The following is a 23,901-nucleotide window of genomic DNA, read 5'->3' as shown; positions in this document are numbered from 1 at the left end:
TTTGGGAAGGAAGCGAGACTGATTTGGAAGTTGGCGGCGTTCGCTGTTCGCAGTATTCGGGTCCCAGTCTTCGGAGACGACGAGAGCCAATTCACCTCAAGGCCAAGTCAAGGTCTTTGCCTGTCAAACCCTTGAGCGGACACGACTTGGTGATGCGCTAAGCTAGATTCAATTTGAATACATTTTGACTTGAATACATATGGCTTTGCTGGCATTTGCTGGCAGGATGATTGCGCCGGCGCCTTGGCCCATTGTCGCGGAAAGGCTTCTCGTTTCCCGTGTCCATGCCTCAAGAACTCCCTGGACGCATTGAGTGCAATGAGCTGGAAAGCTACATACGCGCTGGGTTGTGTCAACTCGCTGTGTAGCCGAAACTTGCAGTCGCCTCGGGCGCCGGGCGGTTAAGCGGCTTGAGCCGCACTTTGGCTTCAGTTCGCCATCGTCAGGGTGACGTGCCAAGTATGATCACATATGAGGCTGAGTAACCTTATCGTAGCTCAAAGCTCCTTGCAAGCTCCTTGCAGAAGGCGAAAATTGAGGAAGCGCCAGCGACCTCAGGTATTAGTGGGTCCCTAGACCCGAACTACCAACCGGTGTCGAATGTAATACTACTCCCCAATCATATCGGACTTCAGCTGATTCGTCAAGTGGGGCAAGCCTAGTTTTCTCCATGTCCACCGGATCCCAGTCTGGAGGTAGTGCTACCTAATCTGGAATCAAAATCTCCTACTATGGGCGCTTCGGACAAGGTGCCCACAAACGCCGGCCGTCGACCAACGGTGAGCGTTCTGGCTCATCAAAGCTACTGATGAAGGTCTTAGGTACCGCCTGCACGATAGGTTTCTAGTGAGCGCTGTGTGTAAAGTACAAATTTCATTAGCCTCGGACAATAGTACGAGTTTTCTGATATCGAATTTGCCCGATCTTCACGATTCGGAATTTAGCATACTCCTATGAGCGCTGTAGACTGAGGTATAAAGCCTGAAGAAAGCACCGTCGGACTACAGCATCGAGCCTCTCAAGATACAGGCCCCAGCAGCTAAACCAGAGCTAGACCACTACTCTCAACAGCCTTCCCGATCAACACCATGATCTACTCTCTTAAACAATCAACCTTCCTCTCTATCTTCGCTCTCCTTCTTACACTCACCGCACAAGTCGCGGCGGTAGATGTTTGGGCCTTCAGGAGCGAGCAGACCTGCGCTGGCGTGGGGGTCATCTGGTACAACCCCCCGTCCGGGGTCTGCCTCGCCCACTACGATACTACTGTATACGGATGGTCACTCGCGTTCGACGGACTCCCAAACGGATCATCAGCCCGAGGTTACAAAAACGGCGGATGTACCACCGATTGGGCCCTCTCTTATGGGCCAGGTGACGTCTGTATGCCTGCCTGGGGCCAGACCTACAGCGGGGCCATGTGGGTGGCAGGGAACGGTCGCGTAGTCAGCGGACCAGGAGGCAACGTTACCGAAGTTCAGGAAGGAGGACGCACCATCTACATCAATAACGACGAGGACGGGGGCGATGTTGTTGGAGGAAGTTGCGAGACCAGTGCGTTCCCTGACGCCTTCGCATACGAGGACGCAGACGGCGTCAGGCGCACGGTGAAGCTTCCCAAGGTGGAGAATGCGACAGCGGTGGCGTTTGGACATTACGATGCCAAGAGATGGGATGTGTTGGCCGGGTACGAGGCCGTTGAGTCTGCTTAGCTTGTGTTACTTTATCGTCGATTGCCGTCGGCAGTAGATGCACAATTTACAGAGTCATATATTTCCTTTAGTATGTCGAATATGTCTCGTGACTCGAGCACATGATCAAAGTGGCTTCTACACCAACACCGTCACCGTGCGGCTTACTAGATATTTCTCACTTCCCAGTGGATGGCCTTCGACCCTTCAAATATTTTACTATTAACAATGGATTGATACGGGCCTGCTGCAACCCTTGCCTTAGGCCCAGAGAAGGGAGTGAACGCCTCATGGCGGATTAGTCGCGGACGGGGAGTCGGGACTGAGCTGAAGGAGAAGCTTCTTTGGCATGTTCACAACGGAATAGGACACGGTTGTGCTGTGTTACAACTTATATCGTGAGTCGTTTGTCAGCAGAAGCATCGAAATAACTGTACAGAAGCCCACGGGGCACTAACGTGCTGTACTTGAGCCTAAATCAATTGATTTTTCCTAGGTGGTGCTTACGGATATCTATGAGCTGGAAAGCGTGACCCGCTTCCAGCACAGTGCGTACGCTGTTCTATCCTAAAGGGTAACTAATAATCTTCACGAGTAGAACTCGTGACTCCGTTTCTGACAGGAGAAGGCAGCGGCAGATAAAGGTATAAATATCAAGCAGAATCCCTCCCGTTCGACGTTTCATTCGGTGCTCGCAGACCAGGCTCTTATTTACGCCACAACTTGACTTCAAACAGCCTCAATCTATCGCACGAAAATGTCAGCTCTTAAAGGACAGTGCCTGTGTGGACAGTCTACGGTCACCATCGAGAACGGGGAGAACTATAAGGACCAGGTAAAAAATCTCTTTGGTCTGAGTTGTTCGTCGCATGCGTCGCGTTATTAAATAATATTACACCATCCTAGCTTCTTTGCCATTGCTGGGACTGTAAGCAGACCTCAGGTAGTGCCTTTGCAACGAACGTCATTGCCCTCAGAAAGGACGTGAAAATTGAGGGGCCTAGTATCAAAGAGTTCAAGGCGAAGGTTCCTAGTGGAAATATTGGTAAGCATTCCCCAAGAGGACTTCAAGGGAACTTATTTAAATCTTCATCTTGTCCAGTCACTCGCGTCTTCTGCGGGACTTGCGGAAGCGCCCTCTCCCACTTCTCGGTTGCGTTTGGCGAGTCCCAGGCGGTTCAAACAGGAAACTTCAGGGACTTCGCCTCGAAGCCAATCACGAAAGAGAGTGAGTTCCAAGTTCTCATCTCGTCAGTGGGAAAGATGATAAATTGACGAATGACTCGTTCTTAGTCTGGGTGAAAGATCGTTGGGCTGGAATCCCCGCCGTCCCAGATGCTATCCAGGTACAAATTGAATAGGCTCTGGCATGAGGGGGACTCACGGTGAACAGAAACGGACGGCCAATGGATCGGGTAGGATGGGCTCAATGAATCATGTTATCCTCTCCGAAAGAGTGATGCGTTGCTCGGTACTGCATCACTATGCTTGCGCAGCGTGCTTGGTTGCATATTTTGTGATCGGCGGAGGGAAAGTGAGACGAAGACTAGATAAGAATCTAATGACAGGCCTTGCTGTGAGGTTTCTCAGTCCAGACGCCGCCTTACGCACAGATGATGTTAGTCGCACTGTTTAAGCAGCCAAAAACTCAACGAAAGGCTATTTCTGACCGTCCTTTTATCTAACTTATGTGATTCCGAAAAGTACCCGATATTCTTCCGCGGTAGGAATGAATTGAGATGCGCCCATGTCAAGGGCCGCCGCAGTTCTGGGAAGAAGTAAGGTAAGGAACGTCTCCAAACCACCTTATCGGGCATGCTCGAGGGGGCCTTGTGGTCTTGTCGACTTCTCTTCAATCATACAGACCCTCCGAGCGGAGAGGGAGTGCCAATCAAGTACTCCAACACGGACCCATATACGCATTGTGATCGGCGACCTTGAACTTCGCGCTGATCTCAGGGGCAAGAATAGCTCTGGAACACGGAAAAGAGGCAGTCTGCGGTGTCTTGAGATAGACGTGCCGTTACACTCTCTCGTTAGGCGTTGACATCTCCAGCGGCTCCGCGTATGTAACTGCTGGTTTAAAGGACTCGTACTTCCAAGTTGCTCGGGCATAGCCAAACGGGGATGTTTTGACAAAAAAGAGGATACGAAGCGTTAAAGGCTCCATTCAATTCACAAAGAATGTACAGGTAGTGCGTCAGTCGTATGTGAGGTATCTCGTATACAGCACTAAGTTCCGTTGGCAAGACAGTGTGGACAGAAACCATTACATGTACACAGAAGCGTCCCATCCGCTGGGCTATAGATTTCTTTGATCAGAATCATAGCGCCTGTAAAGGGCGTCCAGAACGTACCGTAAGCACATCAAGCTCACTCAAAGCCACAGTCATAGGCAGGGACGGCCCTAGCCTCGACAGTGATGGATTCGGGAACGGTGCCCATCTCCTCCTCGGTGAAGTCGAGGAAGGTGTCCGTGCAAAGGACAAAGCCTTCCGGCGCAGAGTTGACAGCGGTGACATAGATAGATCGACCGCCGGCGCCATTGGTAGGCTCATAGTAGAGCTCGTAGCAGCCCCCGCAGTTGGTCGAGTTCCAACCCTCGACGAGGATGGAACCGGCAATCCTGGGGAAGGTGGGGAGGCTGCCAAAGGTCGAGTAGCCCTTGGTGATCAAGCCGTTGGAACCGGTGGAACACGCGGTAGTGTGGAGACTGGCACCAGCGTTGCAGTAGGCGCCATCGTACCGGATGGTAGTGACGAGAGGAGGTCCAGCGAGGGCAGCGGTGACTGCAGCTGAGATGACGAGAACGAGTTTAGTGAGCATTGTGAAGTAGCCGAAGTGATTGCAAAGGTGTTTGAGTTCTGGAGGTTAACGTGCTAGAGCTGCTAAGTATTTATACCTTCTGAGAGTAGTTTGGCTCGTATTTGCAGATGTAGTGACTATGTTTTTGCGCATAGCATTCTGAGAAAGTGGTTTCATAACCTTTCGTGAATTGGGGTAGTCGCGTAGTAATGCTGTCCCACGGAGTCAATGGCCATCCGAGAAGACCGCAATCGTTTTCCTTCCGTGGTGAGGTTATTTATGAACACCTTTCCAAGAGAAGAAGAAGAGGCAGAGGTCTGTATCTATGTACATGCGTGCTCCCTCAAGTTGCAGAGGTAAAAAGGAAGCGACCGTTATCCGCCTACTCAGTATGTTCTGTACTGAGTGACTGTCAAACCATGTCTCGTAATGATACCCATCCAGGGCTGATATTGGAGAAGCCCAGAACTGTGCATGTATGCTTTTCCCTTACTCTTTGCTCACTTGGTGACGACCTCTACCGTAAAATCCTCAGCGTTTGCAATCACTCGTCCCTGGTACCCACGAAACCCGATCGTTATCCCTCAGCCACTGGAATAAGCCTGAGTGCCTGAATGAGGGTGTCCGTTTCTCTTTTGTCTTGGACAGAGTCAGCTGACTGACCTACACAGGACCTGGATTCTTCGAGTTCCTCGACACAGGCCGACGCTGCTACTACTGAGCGCTCCTTGTGGATTTGATTGGCGCCCGTTCCACGTGAGCGATGGGAATACACGTGAAATATGTTCGAGGTCCATTCATGGCGTTCGTAAGCAAAGTCCTACTTGACCTCAGCCCCACCGTTGTGTAGTGGGCGCGCTTGGGCGCTCTCTCGGTCCCCATCCCTACTGGCACTTGGTAATCTCCCAAACCTATCGAGAGGATGTCCCCTTCTCAATTCAGCTTGATCGAACATGACATGACTCGTGAGCTGTCTACAACCCGTGTGGGATCAGTTGTCGACATTACCTGCGGTGTTCTGCTTCGTTTCTCTACTAGTACCCATGTCAAAAGCCATAGTTAAACAAACAGGTAACTCTCCCATACCTCCAGCGAGCATAGACCCCGGGCGAGTTAATGAGTCGTGGCTACCGTTCAATTGCCCCGCTGAACTCGTCGGTGCTGTGATCAGCCGGAGTAACTCTCCCAGCCACGGGCATTACTCGAGGTACGTTCCCGCCTATTATCCTCTTTGCACCGCTCTGATAACGCTATTAATGAGCTTGATCATCAGCGAATCACCAACCAAGGTGTTTCCACCGTCCAAAGCCCATCTGCACTGATTTGATTACCCGCTTCGTATCTTCTTTGGCTGGTCGAGGAATGGAGTGCGGTGCTTCTCGTGACATCCTGCTGTTGGAGGCGTTAAATCTCTTGATGAAGGTAACTGATCATCCAGAGCATGACATTCTGCTCAACAAGGGTATAAATCCCCGACTTCTGCCTTATGGAATAGCTTTCCCCCCCATTCCTTCGTCTTTCTCATCTTGCCGGTCATTTCTCTTTTACCCTTCTTTCTCTCTTTCTCTTTCTCTCTTTTTCTCCATTCTTTACTCGATCCGGGACCATGGCCTCCCTCGCGTTGATCGTGTTTCTTTCTTTCATCTTCTTTTTCACTGGAACCCTCGGCAGGAACGTTACAGGGCAGATCGACGACGCAGACACAGATATAAATCCTTTTCCATTCTTCGGCCAGTCCGCGCTTGCTCGTATCGCATTCTATCCTCCCAACAACGGAAACTGGAACAGCCAAAACGGAGGGGACACGCCAGAGAAGCAGCCTGAATCTGTTAAAGCCTTCAAAGGTACCTACACCGGCAACAACATGGAGTTCGGGGGTAACACCCCAAGGTCAATCGTCATCGACTTCTTCGGTGCGTCCCATCCCATCACCTTTATCTTCCTTAGAATCGCCGACAAATACACACTCTCGAAGGTACCTCTATCACCGCCTTCTTCACCCTGGCCAACGATTTAGTGACCGAGTGCGACGTCACCCTCGACGGGGCACTGGAGTACCGACTGAGGCATGCTGCGGGGAGCCGCGACGATGATTTCTCCTACCAGGTCCCTCTTATCACATACCAGAACCTGTCCCCTAGTTTCCATCGCTTGGAAATCAAAGTCCTCCCGTTCACCCAGGAGCGAAAGAACTACGTCAACTTTGATTACGCCGAATACACGTACGTGAACCACCGCCCTCCCTTTTTGAAACCGTACTACCAGCGGTGCTGACTACATACACCCAAGATATGACTCCGAGGACGCCGATGTTTTCCTCACCAAGTTGGAATCTGTATTCAGTCGGGGACAGGGCAATCGCATGTCATACGATGCAGAGGGCGTACCCGCAGAGAGACAACGAGGCGGCGCAGAACTCGCCGCCATAATCAGCGGGAGCATCGGAGGGAGCATCATCATCGCAGCCATCATCCTCGTCTTCTACTTCCGCTCTCGATCGCGCATGCGCGCAGCCTCGTCCTCCGTCCACTCCAAGGTCGACATCTCCCGCTCCACCGATCCCGAGGCAGGAGGCAGCCAAAGTTCAAGTTTCAAAGGATGGTCATTCAAACGCGGTTTAATTTCTTTCGGTCGAAGGCCGGAAACCTCGTCCCATGCACCGCCCGTCTCCATCATCCACGAGACGCCCGGAAACCCGCGGTATTCAACCACCAGCTCCCTCTCCTCCAAACAGCCTATGTACCAAGAATTCGGGAACGCGGAGAACTGGGAGGACCTCACCTCGCTCGCCGCCTCCAACACCAACTCGCCCGCTCAACCCCAGCGGCATCTTATCACATCCTTCGGTACGACGCAAGCTTCATCAGAATTGGAGGGCAGAAGGAGGCACTCTGATAACCGGCTTGATTCTTTGGGGCTGCATCTGGCTAATATGCGCACGCCCAAGACGCCTGCTGCTGCTACCCCCAAGAGTGAAGTGAGTGTGGGTTTGGAAGAGCCAGGTTATCGTAGGTCGGAGAAGCCAATGGCGAGGGACCTTACCGCTGCGTATCAGTATTCCATTCGCGTACCAGCGAATGTCCCGTCTGTGGCGGGTTTGCAGCCTAGATACTAGTTCGCAGGGATAGGCAATTACTGGGGAATTGCATCTGTTGATCACGGCATCATGGACCTCCTTCGTTCTTCTTCGCCACTCATTTGGGACATTCTTGTTCTTCGTTCTTCTCCCTTCGCGCACCACATGGTGTTCGTTGTACAGTAGTTGTAGTAGTACATATCATACCCATCTTCCCTTCCTGACTCGATGGGCGTCAATGAAATATCATGATAGTTGTTATCCATCGAATCCACCAACACGTTGATCAAGCACACAAGACGTCCACCAGAGCAAGTCTGAATCCCATCCTACGATCAGGGCACCCACACGAGCAACCATCCATGCAAAAAGAAAACGGTCGAATATATTCCACACTCCGACACTCGCAAGACCACTCATACCCCGCACTGATAGCCTAAAGCCCGAGTTCCACCAATTAAGCGAGGTAAGTAATTAATCAAAACCGTTTGACCTCTCCATCTCCCTCGTCCCCCTTAGCACCCACCAACCACCCATACGCCAGCTCTAAAACCATCCCCCAGGCCTCCACTCTCCCAACCATCCCCCATCCTCCCTCACCTGAACCTAAATCCAACCCTAACCAACAACAACAGGCACCCCCTCCCCCTCCGACCCACCCCTCCCAAACATCCCCCTACTAAACGCCTCCGCAACAGCCTCAAACCCACTCTCCCTCACCTCGGACAAAAACACATCATGCAAATCCGCCAACCTTTCATTATTACGCCGAATCTCGCGGATAACGCTTTGTTCTTGGATGCAGGTTGGGCATTCGGTTTCGTTGTCGCCTAGGCATCTGTTTTGGAAAGGAATTCAAGTCAAGGTATGGTGGATCAGCATATCAGCCCTGTCTTGCCCAGAACGAAAAAGAGGAAAAGAGAAAATATACGTAAGAAAGCAACGCACCGCTGATGATAACTATGTCCACACATAAAATGTATACTCGGCAAATCCAACTGCGCATGACACACTGAACACCTCGTCACATGGAACACGCGTGGTTGGTCAGGATCCGACAGTTCCTTGACAAGTTTAAGCTTGGACTCGGTTTCGAGGCGGTACGAGTGGGTTAGTTCTTGGTCCTGCAGGGTGCAAACAAAAAGTAGTTAGTTAGCCAAGTAATTAGTCAAGCCGGGTAGGAAACAATAAGTCTATAAAACGATCACTCACATTCTGCACCTCCCCCCTCATCCCCCTAATCCTACTAACCAACCACTCCCTCACAAGACCCACACTCGCAACACCATTCCTCCCAAGTACCTGCACAACAGCCAAAGGCGGCATAACCCCCTCCTCCCCAACAACCTCCAACACACCCCTCACATCCTCCTCATGCTTCCTCAACAACTCCTCCGTAGACGTAAGGAACCTCAGCACAAGCGGATAAAGATTCGGATGTTGCGGTCCATAGAGCATCAAATTCTCCACCACCTTGTTGGAAGCGTTGGGGTAGGAGAGGGGATCCGAGTTGTGCCTGTCAATCCAGAACCGCAACACGTCCTCCACCATACCGAGTTTCTCCCAGAGAAGGACGAGCCCGTCTGTAAACGCGTGCGTGGAACAGAGTATCAACGCGTGCGTCGTGTCGTACGGGATCTCCCGACTCCGCAAAACGCGCAACGCCTTCTCGCGCATCTTGGACTCATCGAATACCGCCCGATCGCTCTCGTTGTCTTTGGCGGGGAGGGTGAGGTACAGCTCGAGTAGGGTGTTCCAGACGGCGATTTGGTCTTGTCGGTCTTGCGCTTGTGCGATGTCGTCGAGGTGGTGGGTATCCTCAGCGCCCTGGTTCTCGTTCTCCTGTGGTCCCTGCCCCTGTCCTTTCTCAGACCAAACCCCCACCTCCCCACTGTTATCCCGATCATCCACACTCTGGCCCCACCGCCTAACAGCAACCGTCTCCAAAAACACAACAAACTGCTGCATATGGTCCACAAAATGCGAAAAGTAAAGGCTAGGCGAAAGCCGCTGGACTGGTGGGGGGCCAGCGGGTGGTTCGGGAGGGGCAGTGGAGGATCGGGGTGGGAGGCCGCTGACTGCGCCCGCACCGGCACCGTGAGCGAGGGCGGTGCCCACGTCGACATTGGCGCCTACGACTGCAGTCGAGACACCAAAAGCAGAACCCGAAGGCGGAGGCGTCGCACCATCCACCGACCCATCCCTCCTACCCGACGCACCCTCCGCCCTAAGCGTCTTAATCGACGGAGAAGGCGGAGCCGCTACCGTCTGCGTCTCCGAAGACGACACCACAGTCGGTACCGTTGTGCTCCTATTCAGGGCTAGGTACGATAGGTAGGAGGTGGTTGTGGTTGCGGTGGTCGGTGTAGGCTGTTTGATCGCCAAAGGCGCGTTGGCGGCGGCGTCCGGGTCGAGGGAGGAAGGGGATTTGGTGCATAAATCGATTAAAAGCTGTGTTGTTTCTTCTGGGAGAGCTTCGAGCATCGCGCGGCCGTATCTTGCTAAATTGCTTTCCGCCTATCATCAACAAAAAGTGAAATAAGCATCTTGCTTTGCTTTTCTCATTCTCTTTCTCCGAGCGAGATAGAGAGGGCGAGAGTAAAGGCAAAAGAAAACAGAACGTACAGCTTCAGGCCCTAACTTCCTCAAATACTCCAACGCATCCTTCACATTCCCCGCATCCTCAACCTGGATCCTCAAATAATCCTCATGCCTCTCGTACTTCCGAGCGAGGTAGGACGCGTGCTCAAAGTACCCCGCCTGCCTGCACACGCGGATCGCAGTGTCCAAGTCGAACGGGAGCTCTTCTTCGCCGTGGCCGGTGTCAGATCTACATGGTCGATGCCGAAAGGTCGTTAGGTTGATGATAAAGGGTCATTAGGTCGATGTCGTAGGTTATTATGGTCGATGTCAAAGGTCGTTAGCACATTACCAGGCACTGTCAGATAAAGAGAGCTGTAAGATAAAAGAGAAGAGACGTACCGACGAGATTCGGCCTTGATAAAACTATCAAGTCGGGCGACGTCTTTAAGCTTGGTGTAGGTATTGAGCAGGAGCGTTGTGTGATCCGAATTCGCGAGTCCGAGGGTGTGCAGTTCTTGGAGGTATGTCACCAGGTTATGGATCCTTTGCGAATCTAGGAACTACACACCGCCACCACCATAAACCAAGGGTCAATCAGTAAGTATCCCTGGAAGCATCCGCCAAACACCCCAACACAGGCATATGCGTATACAGTAGTACAGCCCAAAGCAACGCACCTTCCGAATAACATAACTAGGCTGCACAACCCCAATAGTCTGAATATACTGCTGCATCGCATTATCATAATCACCCTTCGCATATAGGTGGTCACCGAATTGCTTGTGTATATCCGCGACGCTGGTCTCGTCGAGGTTTTGCGTCTTGGCGAGGTTGAGGGCGACGACGTAGAGGGATTTGTGGTAGAGCATTTCGAGTTTAGAGGCGGTGGATTTTTCTTCTAGGGAGAGGAGCTGTGGGTGGGGGTGGGGGTTCGGTGGTTAGATGGGTTTTCAAAGAGGTGGTAAAGGAGGAGGAGAACGTACCTTCCCATCAGTCGAAAGAACATAAACCTTCCCCCACTGCGACACCACCTCCCTCACACCCTGCCTAAACGTCCCCGAATACGCCACCAACTTGTTCTCCAAATCAAACACAGTAACCTTTGTGATATCCGTCTCATTCGCATTACTCCCCGACCGAGCGACGTAATTGCGCACGGTCGCAGAGGCGGCAGAGGCGCTGGGGAAGAACGGCGGGGAGACGATGACGAGGTAGCTTAGGTGCGTGTGGACGGAGGATTTCACGCCTTCGTAGGCATAACACGCGCCTCGGCCGTCTGTTCCACACAGATATATCGCTTCGTCGCGCGCGACGACGATATCCCTCGCGCGCCAATCCATCGTCGCGCACCCCAGGCCACAACCGATCTCGTCCACGGTGACGGGCGAACCGCCGCTCCCCCGGCCAGAGACCTGGTACGTCAGGACGCGGTTGGTGGTGACGATGAAGAGGTGGGTGGAGGGCGTGTCGTCGGTGGGCTCTTTGAAGCCGAGGCCGGTGATGGGCTCGGTGGGGGATTCGTGGATCGTGCGGGCTTTGGGGAGGGCGGTGAGGGAGGAGGAGGAGGAGAGGGATTGGTCGAGGTGGCGGTAGAGGATGACGGTGCCGTCGCCGAGGCCGATGGCCAGGTGGGTTAGGCCGGAGGAGGATGCTACTGTAGTCACCTAGTAGCAAGGGATTTGGGTTGGTTATTTGGGGTGTGTTAGGAATAGGGAAGGACGTACAGGATGCGGCCGGTTACTTTGCTGCACCTTGGCGGAACGCAGGAGGATAGGCGCGCCGTTCTTCTTATCCCTATTATCCAAATCCCAGATCTTGAGTAGGGGCGATTTGACGGTGTCTTCTTCCTAGACTTGATTAGCCTCATTCTCAAACATAATGCCAGTATTATAGGTATAGCCATAACCATAACCACAAGAACAAAAACAAGAACACAACGCACCCCGAGAGTAACAAGAATACCATTCTGCTCAACCATATGCGTAACGCGTCCGCCGGTATGCGCGACCCAGCTGCTGAGTGTTTCAAAGTCCCGGTTCAGCAGGTGCACGCTGCCGTGGATGTCGGCTACGAGCATCCCCGCTGAGGAGGGCGCGATGGTGGAGATTTCGGTTGCAACCTAGATCATCGAGAATAGGGTGATTGGTATGCACATAGATGGTGAATGTGTTATGTGTTGGGAGCGATATGTGTTGAGGGCAATAGGATGTCGGTGGTGAGCCCAAGTTGGAGGCTTGTGATCTAGGATTGGGAGGGTGCGTACCTTGAAGATGTAAGGTGAACTGTCGAGGTCGTGTGGGTCTTTGACGGGTACGACGTCGAAGAAGGAGAATTGCCTCCACTATGGAACCGATTCATAAGTCTGGATTTGGAGCAGCGGCCAGAGGACGTACGGCAGGAGCTACATTGCTCGTCGTTGCGTTCGTCGTTGACATCGTATCCAGTATCCAGATACTCTCTCCGCTGGTCCTATGTATATCAAGAGAATCTCTCCTTCTCCTTCATGCAATGCCAGAGCCTCCCTCCAGTCGTCGTTGTCGCAGTCGCAGAAAGCCGTCCCAGAAGTCGTGGACGTCGCGTTCCAAGCTCACGGTCAGCTCACCCTGGGCTTCACTGCGGCGGCAGCCATCAAGGCACCTACCAAATACAGCACCCCCTTCCCACGCGTTCAAATCACCCAGCGTGGCGGTCTCGCCCGACGTTCGTAACCTGCTGCTCACCACCACCTTCCCTCTATAACCACCCGGTACGCTTTCCTTCCTCCTCTCTCTCTGCAAATCAACTCATTCAAACCTAATCTCTTTCTCGGTGTTATAGATATCCAAAAGTTGGAATAATGGCTTTCCTCGGACTCCGCAAGTGGCCTACTCCCGTACGTGTATTCCGTTGACGAAAAATGTGTTTGTGTTGTTGGAGGTGCTGACGGGTTGGTCTTGTCTTGTCTCGTGTTGTGTTATTTTTGGTGGCGGTGGTTGGTGGTGTATTGGGTGGTGTAGATCGCTAAGCCCCTCTGGCCTTTCATGGTCGCTGGAAGCATTACCATGTACCTCGTCTATGGTGCTCAGCAATCCGGTGTTCGCTGTGAGTTTCGTTTCCTCTCTTTACTGGGTTACTTCTCCCCCATTCCGCCCATCGCCCATTATTCTGCTCCCCCCCCCCCCCCCGGTCGTCCGTTCTTCTCTGAGATTTTATGTGATGTGACGGCTTTACTGACACACACGCATTTTTGTAGCCGCTGAATGGCGCCAGGACCCCCGCAACCCCTACGCTGCCCAAATCGCCAAGGAGGCCCACCACTAGAAGCGTAGCGCCCCGAAGAGATAGCGTGTTCCTTTTTTTCTATAGAAGCAGCAGCGACAGACAATACACTCTTTCAGTCCTCGAATATGGATACATTTTCAGTTGCCGGGTCAATGCTTGTGCGGGGCCGGGAGTGGTTGGTACTCTCAGTGGAGACGCGGACAGGCTGAGGAGAGACTTGAATAAGAGTGACAAATCTTGTGCTGAAGGAAAGGATTCCGTTGTTGAGGTGGAAGCAGGCAGAGGGGTGCCCATTGCGCATGGCGATGTATACGCACGCAGCCCTGACGTATATCATGCCCAGGGTCTTCCTCTCCACGCGCAACCATGCGGCGCGAGCGTCGCTTGCCCACTGGGAGCTGCCAATCTCAATCATGCAATGCGGGTCCCAACGCGCGGTCCACGACTATGTACTCCATCCTCCGAGCGTAGGATGAACCCCGAATCATCGCTGAGCTGAGCTGTGAACCGCCTAATGGGACCCTTGAGCGACATGATATGTTTTCTGAGATGGAACGAGCTTTGAACCGACCCTGTAAGCTACGCAACTCCAATCGAGGCATACTAAAGCAATCGCTCTCACCGAGGTTCGAACCCGCGCCTCACACCTGCCGATCCCGGCTGCGGCCCACCCCGATCATCAACAACCTCCGACCATCTGAGTTTCAACCCTTACCATGGCCGATCACGGCACACCGGCGGTCCCGACGAGAATAGTAGGACTCAGAAAACCTCCTGTACCGCCAAACCAAAAACAAACCCCGTTTCCTCACACTCTCGAGATCCCTCACATCCACACACCTAGGATACACTCCGACAATGTCTTCTTCAGCGACACCGACTACCCAAGCGCGAGGAGGAAGCGGCGAATCGAGAGGAACGGGACGACGCGGGCAGAGGGGGAGGGGTCAGCGCGGTGGAGGAGGCGGAGGCGGTGGTGGTCGAGGCGGGAGCCATCGTGGTGGTCGAGGGTCGCGTTCTACTCCTGCTCCTCAAGCCCAAGCACAAGACTCCTCTACTCCAAAGGATCCCTTGCAATCAAACAATCCCGTAGACGAAGCGACGACTGATCCTCAAGCGCAATCCCAAACAGCCGTCAGTGGAGCCGGGTTAGAACCCTCAGAAGGCGGCGACCAAGACGTCTGCTGGATCTGCGCTGAATCCGTCAAATACTACTCGGTATCGGCGTGCAACCACCGGACATGCCATGTCTGTGCTCTACGCCTGCGCGCGTTGTATAAGAAGACGGATTGTACTTTTTGTAAGGTGTGTGTTATCTAGTTTTTGTTTGATCGTGGATCCATCTAATCTTTTGAATGGGTTTTCGCTTATCGTATTCGTATTCCATTACCCTCACCCTCCCTCCTCCCAATCAATACCCACCCACCACCTGACACTAACAATGAACCCACCATTAGGAACCCCAACCAAAAGTAATCTTCACCACCTCTCCCTCGCAACCCTTCGACGCCTTCCCACCCGAATCCACACCCTTCACCGACGCCAAACTCCAAATCTACTTTGAAAGCCGCGAGATGATGGAAGAAACGCTCATCCTCCTCCGATTCAACTGTCCCGACCCCGATTGCGATTATATCGGGAATGGGTGGGCGGATTTGAAGTTGCATATTAGGGCGTCGCATGGCAAGTTGCTTTGGTGCGTCGTACTCCTCTTCTGTTTCAATAATGGGATACGATAGCTAACTAGGACTGTAGTGATCTATGTATCAGACACAAAAAAGTCTTCGCGCACGAACTCGCGTTGTACCCACCCTCCCTCCTCCCACTGCACCTCCCCTCCATGTACCAACGGGGCTCCAAAAAGGATGTACCACCCGACCAAATCGAGGGCGGCGTGCACCCTCTATGCGAGTTCTGCCGAGAATGCTTCTTCAGCAGCGATGAACTCTACCCGCACATGCGCGAACGCCATGAAGAGTGCTTCATTTGTAAGAGGAATGAAGTTAGGGATCAGTAGTGCGTGTCTTTTCTCTGTTTATCTTGCAGTTTTTGGGGGAAGGTGTTGATTAGTGCGAATTGTTTTGTGTAGTTTCCAGAATTATGAAAGTTTGGTACGTCTTCCCTTCTCCACCTCCCTCCCACCAACCTCGAACTAACCACCCACCCACCTCCCCTATAGGAACGGCACTTCAACACCGCCCACTACCCCTGCCAACACAAAGAATGTCTCGCGCAAAAATTCGTAGTGTTCAACACCCCGCTCGATCTGCAAGCGCATATGGTCGAGGAGCACGGAGCGGATATGAGTGCGCGGGATCGGAAGAACGCACAGCGCGTGCAGGCCGAGTTTACGTTTGAGGATGCTGGGAGGCGGTATGGGAGGCAACAACAGCAGCAAGATCATCGGGCAGCTAGAGACGAACACCAATCACGCTCTGTTCCTCCTCCTCCTCAAGCCTCGACTTCGGCGTCTGCTCCCACACCCGCGCAGGCGCAGGCTGGCCCAGTACGCGGCGCGAACGCGCGGAGGGCGGCGTTTGGCGGTAGTTTGACTACGGGTGGTGCGAGCGAGCAGGGTGGGTCGCAGGGTGCGACGCCGAATAGGAATAGTCCTGCTGTGAGTCGGCCTGCTTCGCCGCCGGAGAGGAATGTTGATCCTGCTACTGCTGAGTACGTCTTCCTGTCTTTTCTTTCGTTTTCTTTCTTCGCCTTCTCCGCCGTCTATCCTTCCATGTCTCTCTCTCTCTCCAAATCTAACCCCCCTCTCTCTCCTCCCACAGACGCCACGCCGCCTTCCTCGACCGCCTGCACCACCTCTCCAAGAACCCCACCACCGCGATCCCCGCCGTCAAATCCGCCTCTCGATCCTACATGACCAACGAATCCACCGCCAAAGATTTTATTTTGACCATTTGGAATGTGTTGGAGAGGAATTTAGATTCGACGGCGTCTATTGTGAATGCGTTTGTTGATTTGTTGGATGAGGGGGAGGAGGAGAGGAGGGTTGAGGTGTTGAGGGAGTGGAGGGGGTTTGCTGTTGAGGTGGGTGATTTGATTTGGATTTTGGGGTTTTGGGGGCTTTGTTTTTTTGTGTCGGTTGTTTCGAGCGTTTTTTCGTCTCTTCAACCAAGGGTATATATTGGACGATTTTTACTGATACACCCCGTCTCTTGTCGCCTACAGCAACGTCGCCAATTTCCCGACCTAGTACCTAATGCAGTAGGAAGTGGGTGGGCGGGTATAACCTCTGGCCGCGTCCTCAACGCCAAAAACTCGACTGCGGCGCGTACGTCGCACCAGTCCTCGAGACAGGTGTGGGACCGTGTGGCTCGTGCTGCTGGGTCTTCTTCTTCGTCGCAGCCTTCAGGTTCAGGTACGTCATGTTTAAATCATTAGTTCCTTATTGGAGTTTTTTAAAAAAATGGATTTGGATGGGGTTTGGTTATGCAGGTCCTCCAGGCTGGGCACCACCCCCGAGCACGAGCTCCACCTCTGCCTTCCCGTCTCTCACACCCGCCCCGCGCCCGCCTGACCGGTTCCCGCCGCTCGGCGCTGCTTCGTCTTCGTCGAGTGGGGCGGGGTACCGCCCTGGTGGAGGAGGTGGGCAGAGGACGACGCCGTGGTCTGCTACGGCGTCTGCTGCTGCTAGCGGGAGTCGGGGTGCCAGATCTGGGTCTGGGATCGGTGGTGCTGGGGGAATAGGTGGAGGAGGAGGAGGAACAGCAGGTGGAAGTAGAGCAAGAGCTCCACCCGCACTCTCAAAATCGGCCTTCCCAGAACTCGTACCGACCAGTACGAACACGCGGGCTAAACCGGTTGTTAGTGGGAATGTGTCGTTGAGGAATATTTTGGGTGTGCCTGCTGCGCCTGTTGCTCCTGCGTGGGGCACCGGGGAGGGGTCTCAGGCTAGCAGTGGTAACGGCAACGGTGGGGGTAATGGCAACGTCAATACTTCAAATGGGAATGGGAATGGGAATAGTGGTCCTGGCGCGGGAGAAGGGACCGGCGCGGGTGCGAGTGCGGAAGCCGAGACGAACGAGAATGTTACACCCCAGGCTGGCGGAGGAGGGGGAGGGAAGGGTAAGAAGAAGGGCAAGCAGAAGCAGATGTTGTTTACGTTGGGGTCGTATCCTACTTAGGCTGTGGGAGTTGTATCCTGTTTATGTAGGCTGTTCGAAGGTCCGGCCAGGGAGAAATCAAACTCGAAGGGTAATATTTACTCTGTACAACTGCGAAATCCAACCCAGCTTCGTGAGCCAAGATTCGAAACCAAAAGACAGCATATAAGGTATACGTACTACCGTACAAACGAGCGAAAACTATATTAGAAAGGGCGTTCAATGGCGTGATGAGAAAGGAAAGGAAAGGACTCCTGAAAGTGGTCCCATTGGAAGGGGTACACAGTAGTTTCCCGGGGACGCGCTCGAGATGGCATAGTAGTAGTAGTAAGTAGTAGTATAAAAGTTCACAGTACACAACGCTACGATATATGATACAAGTTGGATCAATCAATCATCTCCGCCCCGCATAGTCGGTGGTTTCGTATCGAGGTCGCCAAATTCATCTTGGTATCCCTGAACATAACGCATCGAAGATTCAGGAACTTATGAAAAAAGAGTAACGCCCCGAAACATGGAAGTTGGACTCACCATACTAGCGCGATCATCGACGTTCGAATTACTAGTCCTAGACGACGTCTTCATCGCCGTCGTGATGAAGGTAACATCGTTGCTGATGCTCTTCCTGGGCGCTACGGCTTGCAGTTGTGTCTCGGAGATTACCCCGGGAGTGGCTGAGAGGTCGCCCATGGTTTCCCATTCCCTCCACATCGCGCGAAGGGCTTCGCGGGAGTTGAGTCTGAGAGGAATGAAGAAAGTCGGTCAGGTCAGTGAAAGATGATTTGCGAGCATAGGTTGAGTCTTACGATGCGAGGACGCTGTTAGAGTACACTGAAGAGCAGCAGCAGTCCGAGTGTCAGCACTGGCGGCGCAATATACAAGGTATGAACTTATGAGACACGTACGTTTCGCATGGCAGGTGAAGATGGCCACCCAGTATGCTATAATGATGGTTCGAGTTGTGCCTCATACTCCAAGTATGAATTTACTGCAACTCACTCGTCCGTTTCTCGATACTCATCTGCCAGTGGATGGGTCGTGTCAGTGCGCCATTCGCCCGAAATATGATAGACCTTTATAAGGAGCCTTGCTTACCCCAATAACAAACGCAATTGCAGCCATGCTCGAGTACCTTTCAGTACTTGCGTGTCGCTCCTTGGAATCGCGATTGAACATACCTCGTCAATAGACCGGTTCCTTTGATTCAAATATGAGTCATGGGGGTTATCAAGAGTCCAGCGTGGAGAGTGTTGGACTTACCTATCGTATAGTGCATCAGCCGAGTGATGAACCGCATCGACCTGAGGTAAGGTTACAGGTAGATGAGCAAGGGTGAATGAATGAGCCATGTCGCCCTTTACTAAAGCGAGGTGACTTACCTCTTCAAAATCCTCCTACGCTGCAGATGCAGGAAGTACACCATCGCAACGGCGAGCATGAGATCAATAACTGCTCCAGCGGCGATGATAGTCTTGACCAGCCACCCCCACGCCGCCATCGCCTCAAAGTGACTTCTCGATTGGAAGTACTTGACGGCTACGACTGTCGACCCTGCAAACCGCAGAGTCGTTACCAGGACGGCGAAGGGACCGAGGTACCGCCAGAGGCCGGGGAGTAGGCACCATGCGCGCCAGGCGTAGAAGGTCTTGGAGGGTGAAAGTGTGAGTGGGTTATTAGTCGAGCGGGCCTTGACAAACGAGGACTTACGTGCGCTATCCAGGTGATGGTTGCGGCGGCGGCGATAGCTGATTTGAGGAAGGGTGAGGGTAAACGGGAGAGCGCGGTGCGATCCCCCCAGTCCACTACCGTTGCTTTGTAAACCTCTCCGACGACGCATACTGAATGGCCGAGCTGAAGGACCCTGAAGACGCGCGGCGATAGCAGTTGAGTTCCTTGCTGAAGTACCCAAGTTCCCTGTATGAACGCACCACAATGCAGCCACCTGGAAAGGACGATGGCAGTCAGTCGTCTGGATAAAAACAATCAAGTGTGACTGTCCCGACGCACCGTCAGCCTGAGATACCACTTGTCGTCCCGAAAGCGCTGATAATACATGTATGTTTGCAGTGACGCGATGCCGAAGAGGAACATCGAGACTTGTGACCCAATTGAGACCGCTCCGACGGTGCTGTAGAGAAAGTTGGGTGGAAGGCCTGAGGCCATGGCGGGCAAGTGGGGCACACTTGTAGCCTGAGCCTGACTCGAGCACAGTTGAGCCTTGGACTGAGGGCAGTCAATGCCCCTCGACGAGGTGTTGTGAGAGGTGGAGGTGATGACCAAGATGCGGACCCGCCCCAGTCGACCCTTACTTTGACTATGTATACTTCCAGCCTGTGCCTGGTGCTCGTCGGTGTGAACCGTGCCAATGACAGTGCATTACGGCAATCAGGATTGTGGTGCCCCCTCAATTTCTCGAGAATGCGAGTTTTGGTCTGCTTTAGGTTTAGTTGATGCGGGTTCCTCGCCTGTCACTGGAGGAGTATATATACTCAGGCTTGGGCACCCCACAACTGTCTCGAGGTGTTGAGCTTGAGGATTGGATACGCGAAGGCAAACGCCGACAGTATTGAGTCTGACAAATGACATCTGAATCGGATGTCAATATGGATGTTTTTTTTAAGTGCGTGATTTCCTATTGGGTGCGAAAGGGAATACATACAGTACATAACCTTGAGCACCTGCTCACAGCTGGTTACGTGAAGGCAACTTTGGAGGAATGCGTCCTCAGTGGCCTGGCCAAGGAGCAAACGGAGCAGAACGATCGCCGCATTCATTCCGGCTATCAAAGGCTATCAAAGTAGCGGGTTTGACCGACGACCGTGGATAGTCCCGAGCGAATCGCGGAAAACACCGAACTTTTAAGCTCGAGTTGATTTTCCATCGTGGTGGGGTCCTGAGGAGGGAGTGTTCTGTTCATTCAGTAGTTCTGACTTCTTTCCACCCCTCTTGACTCTTGCCATTCGAATCTCTCACTGACAAACTCTATTGCTATGCCATGCTACGATACGACTAATATAGGTCAAATGATCCGCGTTTGGTACAATCGGGGCGCCCTGGGAGCGCAACTTAGGAGTCAATATAGGGGTCGTGAAGCCAACAGCCTGAGAGCGCTCGAGAGCGCTTCACATCGACACCAAGCGGATTCAAAATGATTCCTCAGAGCCAATTCGCGCATTTCGCGGTCAGTCACACTTAATTCGTTATAGCGATGCGTCCTGCTCTCCTCCTTCCCCTTCCTCGCCATGGACCGATCGACCAGGGGTGCAGGAATGCGGTGCGGTTCCAATTTCAAAGGTCAAGCGCTGCGGGCGAATGTCGGATTAAGAGTGGTGCCACCGCCAATTCGTTGCCCAGAGATATCAAGCGCCCTCTTTGGTTTCTTAACGCGTACGAGAGCCTTCCCACAATTTTCAGAGTCGCGACCCGATGTAGTGGATCAAAAGGGGCGCGGTTTCGAAAAGCATAATGGCAACCCTCTAAGCACTTATTTCCGTTGGTTGGATGGATTCGTCGTCGGTCTTTCTTTCTCACCTTCAACTCCCATCCTCTCCCCTCTCGACGTGGTTCGTTCCGCTGAACGCAGCCTTTCCAACCCCCCAACCCTCCTGGATTAGATGCCATGGATGTGCTAGATCCGTTTGAAGAGCTTAAAGCTCGTTATAAGAGCATGTATCTGAACGTTGTGAGTTTTTGCAGTTCTTGGTGTTCTTACCTTCTGCATGGCTTCTGAAACTCTGACCGACAAGTATTATCCCCATAGGTCGTCGCTGGTGGGTAGTACTGAACGATATGTGCAAACTGGGCCGCTGGAGTCTAATGAATGGCAATTCTCGACACTAGTGGCGAGCTTGACGTTGTTGGTGAGTACCCGTTCACCGTCCCACTTGTCCGCCGCCTCTCCGTTCTCATATCCCATTTCCTATTTGAAACTGCAGTTCGCAGAATACCTTCAAACGCTGGATCTGGAGGTGGTTCCATGTTTCCTTCGAATTTGACTATCAGCATCATTGATATCCTCGGGCGATTTCGCAGGTCTCCTTGGTCTGGCCAGTGCGGTGGGGGTTTGTGAAGATCCTATATCTCGTCAACCGGATATTTCCTTTTCTTATCATTCCATTCTCTCTTTACTGTGAGTGTCGCTGTTGCTATCGTCCTCCGTGCTGTCGTCATTGAATTGGGACTCAGATAATCTGGTCGAAGATCCTGCACCTGAAGTGAGTGAACATGTTTTCGGCGTGGAGGGTTAGAAGTGACGCGGGAGGTGGAGAATAGGTATGCCGAATCACGTTCGCCGTTCTGTGCAGTGCGTTTAGTTCCGTCTTAACGATGTGGATTGCGTTCCTGAGGCCTGTTTGCAGTGGGTGTTCTGACGTGCATGTGGCTTGCCGAGGGTGAGAGTCGTCACATTACTCGCTACCTCGACAACGAATCCCAGTGCTCACAGGAAAAATTCCTTAGGCGTCCTGTACATTCGGGTTTACGCTCTCTCGGGGCAGAGTCCATGGATCCTGACGTTCATTGTCTTTAACGGTTTGGTAGGTCCTCTCTTCTCCGCTAGGACGAAGGATTTATGATCTTTAGGCCGTTTTTGTGGGTTCCATGACCCTCTTGGGTCGATACGTCTTTCTCGGAACCTGTGCGTCTCCCTCCCTACCATTGGAACCTTAATCAAAGCTCACGACCGAATTTAGGGGAAGTCACAACGCAGCCCACTCCTCCAGGATGCTTCTCATCGCTTCCTGAAGGCCAGCTTATCATGATTGCCTATGTACTCGTTCTGTACAGCGGCTTCAGTAAGCGGTCCTTTGCTTTTGGTGCTGCTGGGAAGGACCTGCTAACCTCGAGGTCCCCAGTGACTATGATTCTCTGCTTGTACTATGGGTTCCGGATGTACTGGACTGAAAGGGAGACGGGACGCCTGATCAAGATCTTCTATCGCGATGGTGCGATCTATTTTGTAATACTGTCAGGTACGAGTCTGCTCTGTTCTCTCGTCTGGCACCTCGGAATAACGGCTTTTCTAGCCATGTCCATAGCAAATGCTGTCGCAGCCCTGTTCCTTCCAGTGAGTAGGACCTTCGAATCCGACCAGGGAGAGCTAGCTGACCGGTCACCTTTCCAGTCAAGATATCGTTTCCTATTAGCACCGTGCGTTCCATCGTTCACCTCTTTGCAGTCCCAAAGCCAGAACTCTCACCTCCTGGCTTAGACCTCAAGCAGTCGCGCACAGCACTTTATCTATTCGAATGATTCTCCATCTCAGAGAAGGAGCCCGAAAGCAGATGGGCTTTGGCACGAATGAGCCTAGGGCTACTATGACCTGGGAGTGGAGTGGTACTACGACGAGTCAACCATTTATGGCCACGCCTTACCGTCCACGAGCCTAGAAGAATTAATGTGGCCATGGTAGCCAACTTCACCCTCACCTCGATTGTTGTCACGATGACTGACGTTTCCCAGCCTGCATTAGAAATGACCCCTACTTTCTCTGAACCTCACTTGTATATTAGTATTTCTGTTTGGTATCTTTGTATGTAGTTTCCTGGCTTTTGTATGTTGCTTTCGAAGTTGTTTTAACTCCATCTAATCTGTGAACGCTGACCCTCCAAGGTGGGCGCTTGTTTTACTGGACTATTCACTCGAGAGCCGACCTATTTATCTCCAGTGCGATGAGCGCACAGATGTGACGCCAGGGTGTAAATCAATCACGTCCATATTCTCGTGGCGTCTCCCGTTGCCTCGTGGAGGGGTCCACAGGGGCCCACTCGCCGCCGCGGTACACGCCGATGAACTGGTAAAGTGATCGTCCCTGATTTACAAGGGGCCGCTCAACCACTTGCCCGACTCCATGACGACGACTACGAGTAGACTGAAAACGACCGTTACGGTTCTGCCCAACACACTCTCTGATACACAGTTCCTTCTGTACTCCGCGGTGACGATTTCAAGCATGAAAACCCGCAGCTTCAGCACATGTCCATGTATCTCAACAATGTCACAGGCGCCAACCCCGAAACCAAGCCGACGCAAACAAGTAGAAAACAGACCAAATTCCGTAGCCTTTACATAGAACCCTCCAGTACGTATCGTTGCGACATACGCACAAGGAATAGCAACGCTTTCTCTATCTCTCATCAGTCTCCCTGCCTCTCAGTCTCAACAATGTAAGCTCTCTCAAGTTCTTGATATCAAAACTGCCTTTCCTCTCTCCAGGGAGTCGCAGGTGAGGACACCCACTGGTATTGGTGATCCTTGACTGAGCTTTGTGAGCCAAAAGTAAAACATTGCTGGTAAGTAGCTTCTTCCATTCCCCTGCGTGGTTGAGCGGAGCGTGATTTCAGGTAGCGGAATACATTCAGACACTCGA

General features: G+C 52.7%; 8 protein-coding genes across 8 annotated transcripts; 5 read left to right on the top strand and 3 right to left on the bottom strand.

The window, feature by feature from the left end:
• Window positions 1–1,088: 1,088 nt before the first annotated feature.
• Window positions 1,089–1,712, top strand: CC1G_10205 (hypothetical protein; the record flags this gene model as incomplete). Its single annotated transcript, XM_001841156.1, has 1 exon — window positions 1,089–1,712. The coding sequence occupies one exon, from the start codon at window positions 1,089–1,091 to the stop codon at window positions 1,710–1,712; it is 624 nt and encodes a 207-aa protein (XP_001841208.1).
• Window positions 1,713–2,448: 736 nt separating this feature from the next.
• On the top strand, window positions 2,449–3,052 carry CC1G_10204 (hypothetical protein; the record flags this gene model as incomplete). The annotated part of the gene is made up of 4 exons (XM_001841155.2): window positions 2,449–2,526; window positions 2,598–2,736; window positions 2,794–2,919; window positions 2,985–3,052. 4 exons carry the CDS (start codon window positions 2,449–2,451, stop codon window positions 3,050–3,052), a joined length of 411 nt encoding a protein of 136 aa, XP_001841207.2.
• Window positions 3,053–4,064: 1,012 nt separating this feature from the next.
• CC1G_10203 (snodprot1) lies at window positions 4,065–4,517 on the bottom strand (the record flags this gene model as incomplete). Its single annotated transcript, XM_001841154.2, has 1 exon — window positions 4,065–4,517. The coding sequence occupies one exon, from the start codon at window positions 4,515–4,517 to the stop codon at window positions 4,065–4,067; it is 453 nt and encodes a 150-aa protein (XP_001841206.2).
• A 1,585-nt stretch (window positions 4,518–6,102) lies between these two features.
• On the top strand, window positions 6,103–7,893 carry CC1G_10202 (hypothetical protein; the record flags this gene model as incomplete). The annotated part of the gene is made up of 5 exons (XM_001841153.2): window positions 6,103–6,409; window positions 6,514–6,718; window positions 6,840–7,473; window positions 7,571–7,591; window positions 7,828–7,893. 5 exons carry the CDS (start codon window positions 6,103–6,105, stop codon window positions 7,891–7,893), a joined length of 1,233 nt encoding a protein of 410 aa, XP_001841205.2.
• A 297-nt stretch (window positions 7,894–8,190) lies between these two features.
• CC1G_10201 (vacuolar membrane protein) lies at window positions 8,191–12,590 on the bottom strand (the record flags this gene model as incomplete). Its single annotated transcript, XM_001841152.2, has 11 exons — window positions 8,191–8,410; window positions 8,521–8,696; window positions 8,785–10,089; window positions 10,198–10,402; window positions 10,555–10,715; window positions 10,833–11,066; window positions 11,139–11,819; window positions 11,880–12,002; window positions 12,098–12,274; window positions 12,419–12,496; window positions 12,549–12,590. The coding sequence occupies 11 exons, from the start codon at window positions 12,588–12,590 to the stop codon at window positions 8,191–8,193; spliced, it is 3,402 nt and encodes a 1,133-aa protein (XP_001841204.2).
• A 1,684-nt stretch (window positions 12,591–14,274) lies between these two features.
• Window positions 14,275–17,555, top strand: CC1G_10199 (cytoplasmic protein; the record flags this gene model as incomplete). The annotated part of the gene is made up of 8 exons (XM_001841150.2): window positions 14,275–14,664; window positions 14,874–15,112; window positions 15,172–15,432; window positions 15,506–15,527; window positions 15,596–16,086; window positions 16,197–16,458; window positions 16,600–16,789; window positions 16,867–17,555. The coding sequence occupies 8 exons, from the start codon at window positions 14,275–14,277 to the stop codon at window positions 17,553–17,555; spliced, it is 2,544 nt and encodes an 847-aa protein (XP_001841202.2).
• A 369-nt stretch (window positions 17,556–17,924) lies between these two features.
• On the bottom strand, window positions 17,925–19,697 carry CC1G_10198 (hypothetical protein; the record flags this gene model as incomplete). Its single annotated transcript, XM_001841149.2, has 12 exons — window positions 17,925–17,990; window positions 18,066–18,273; window positions 18,341–18,365; window positions 18,440–18,475; window positions 18,534–18,555; window positions 18,630–18,657; window positions 18,713–18,731; window positions 18,795–18,835; window positions 18,914–19,179; window positions 19,242–19,395; window positions 19,463–19,476; window positions 19,542–19,697. 12 exons carry the CDS (start codon window positions 19,695–19,697, stop codon window positions 17,925–17,927), a joined length of 1,035 nt encoding a protein of 344 aa, XP_001841201.2.
• Window positions 19,698–22,133: 2,436 nt separating this feature from the next.
• On the top strand, window positions 22,134–22,921 carry CC1G_10197 (hypothetical protein; the record flags this gene model as incomplete). The annotated part of the gene is made up of 6 exons (XM_001841148.2): window positions 22,134–22,170; window positions 22,226–22,327; window positions 22,388–22,504; window positions 22,559–22,599; window positions 22,657–22,682; window positions 22,744–22,921. The coding sequence occupies 6 exons, from the start codon at window positions 22,134–22,136 to the stop codon at window positions 22,919–22,921; spliced, it is 501 nt and encodes a 166-aa protein (XP_001841200.2).
• Window positions 22,922–23,901: the final 980 nt, after the last annotated feature.

Source organism: Coprinopsis cinerea (genome assembly GCF_000182895.1).
Source record: "Coprinopsis cinerea okayama7#130 chromosome 2 map unlocalized cont3.2, whole genome shotgun sequence".
Taxonomy (NCBI): domain Eukaryota; kingdom Fungi; phylum Basidiomycota; class Agaricomycetes; order Agaricales; family Psathyrellaceae; genus Coprinopsis; species Coprinopsis cinerea.
The sequence above is the reverse complement of the archived record's forward strand: the minus strand, read 5'-3'. Positions and strand labels throughout refer to the sequence as shown.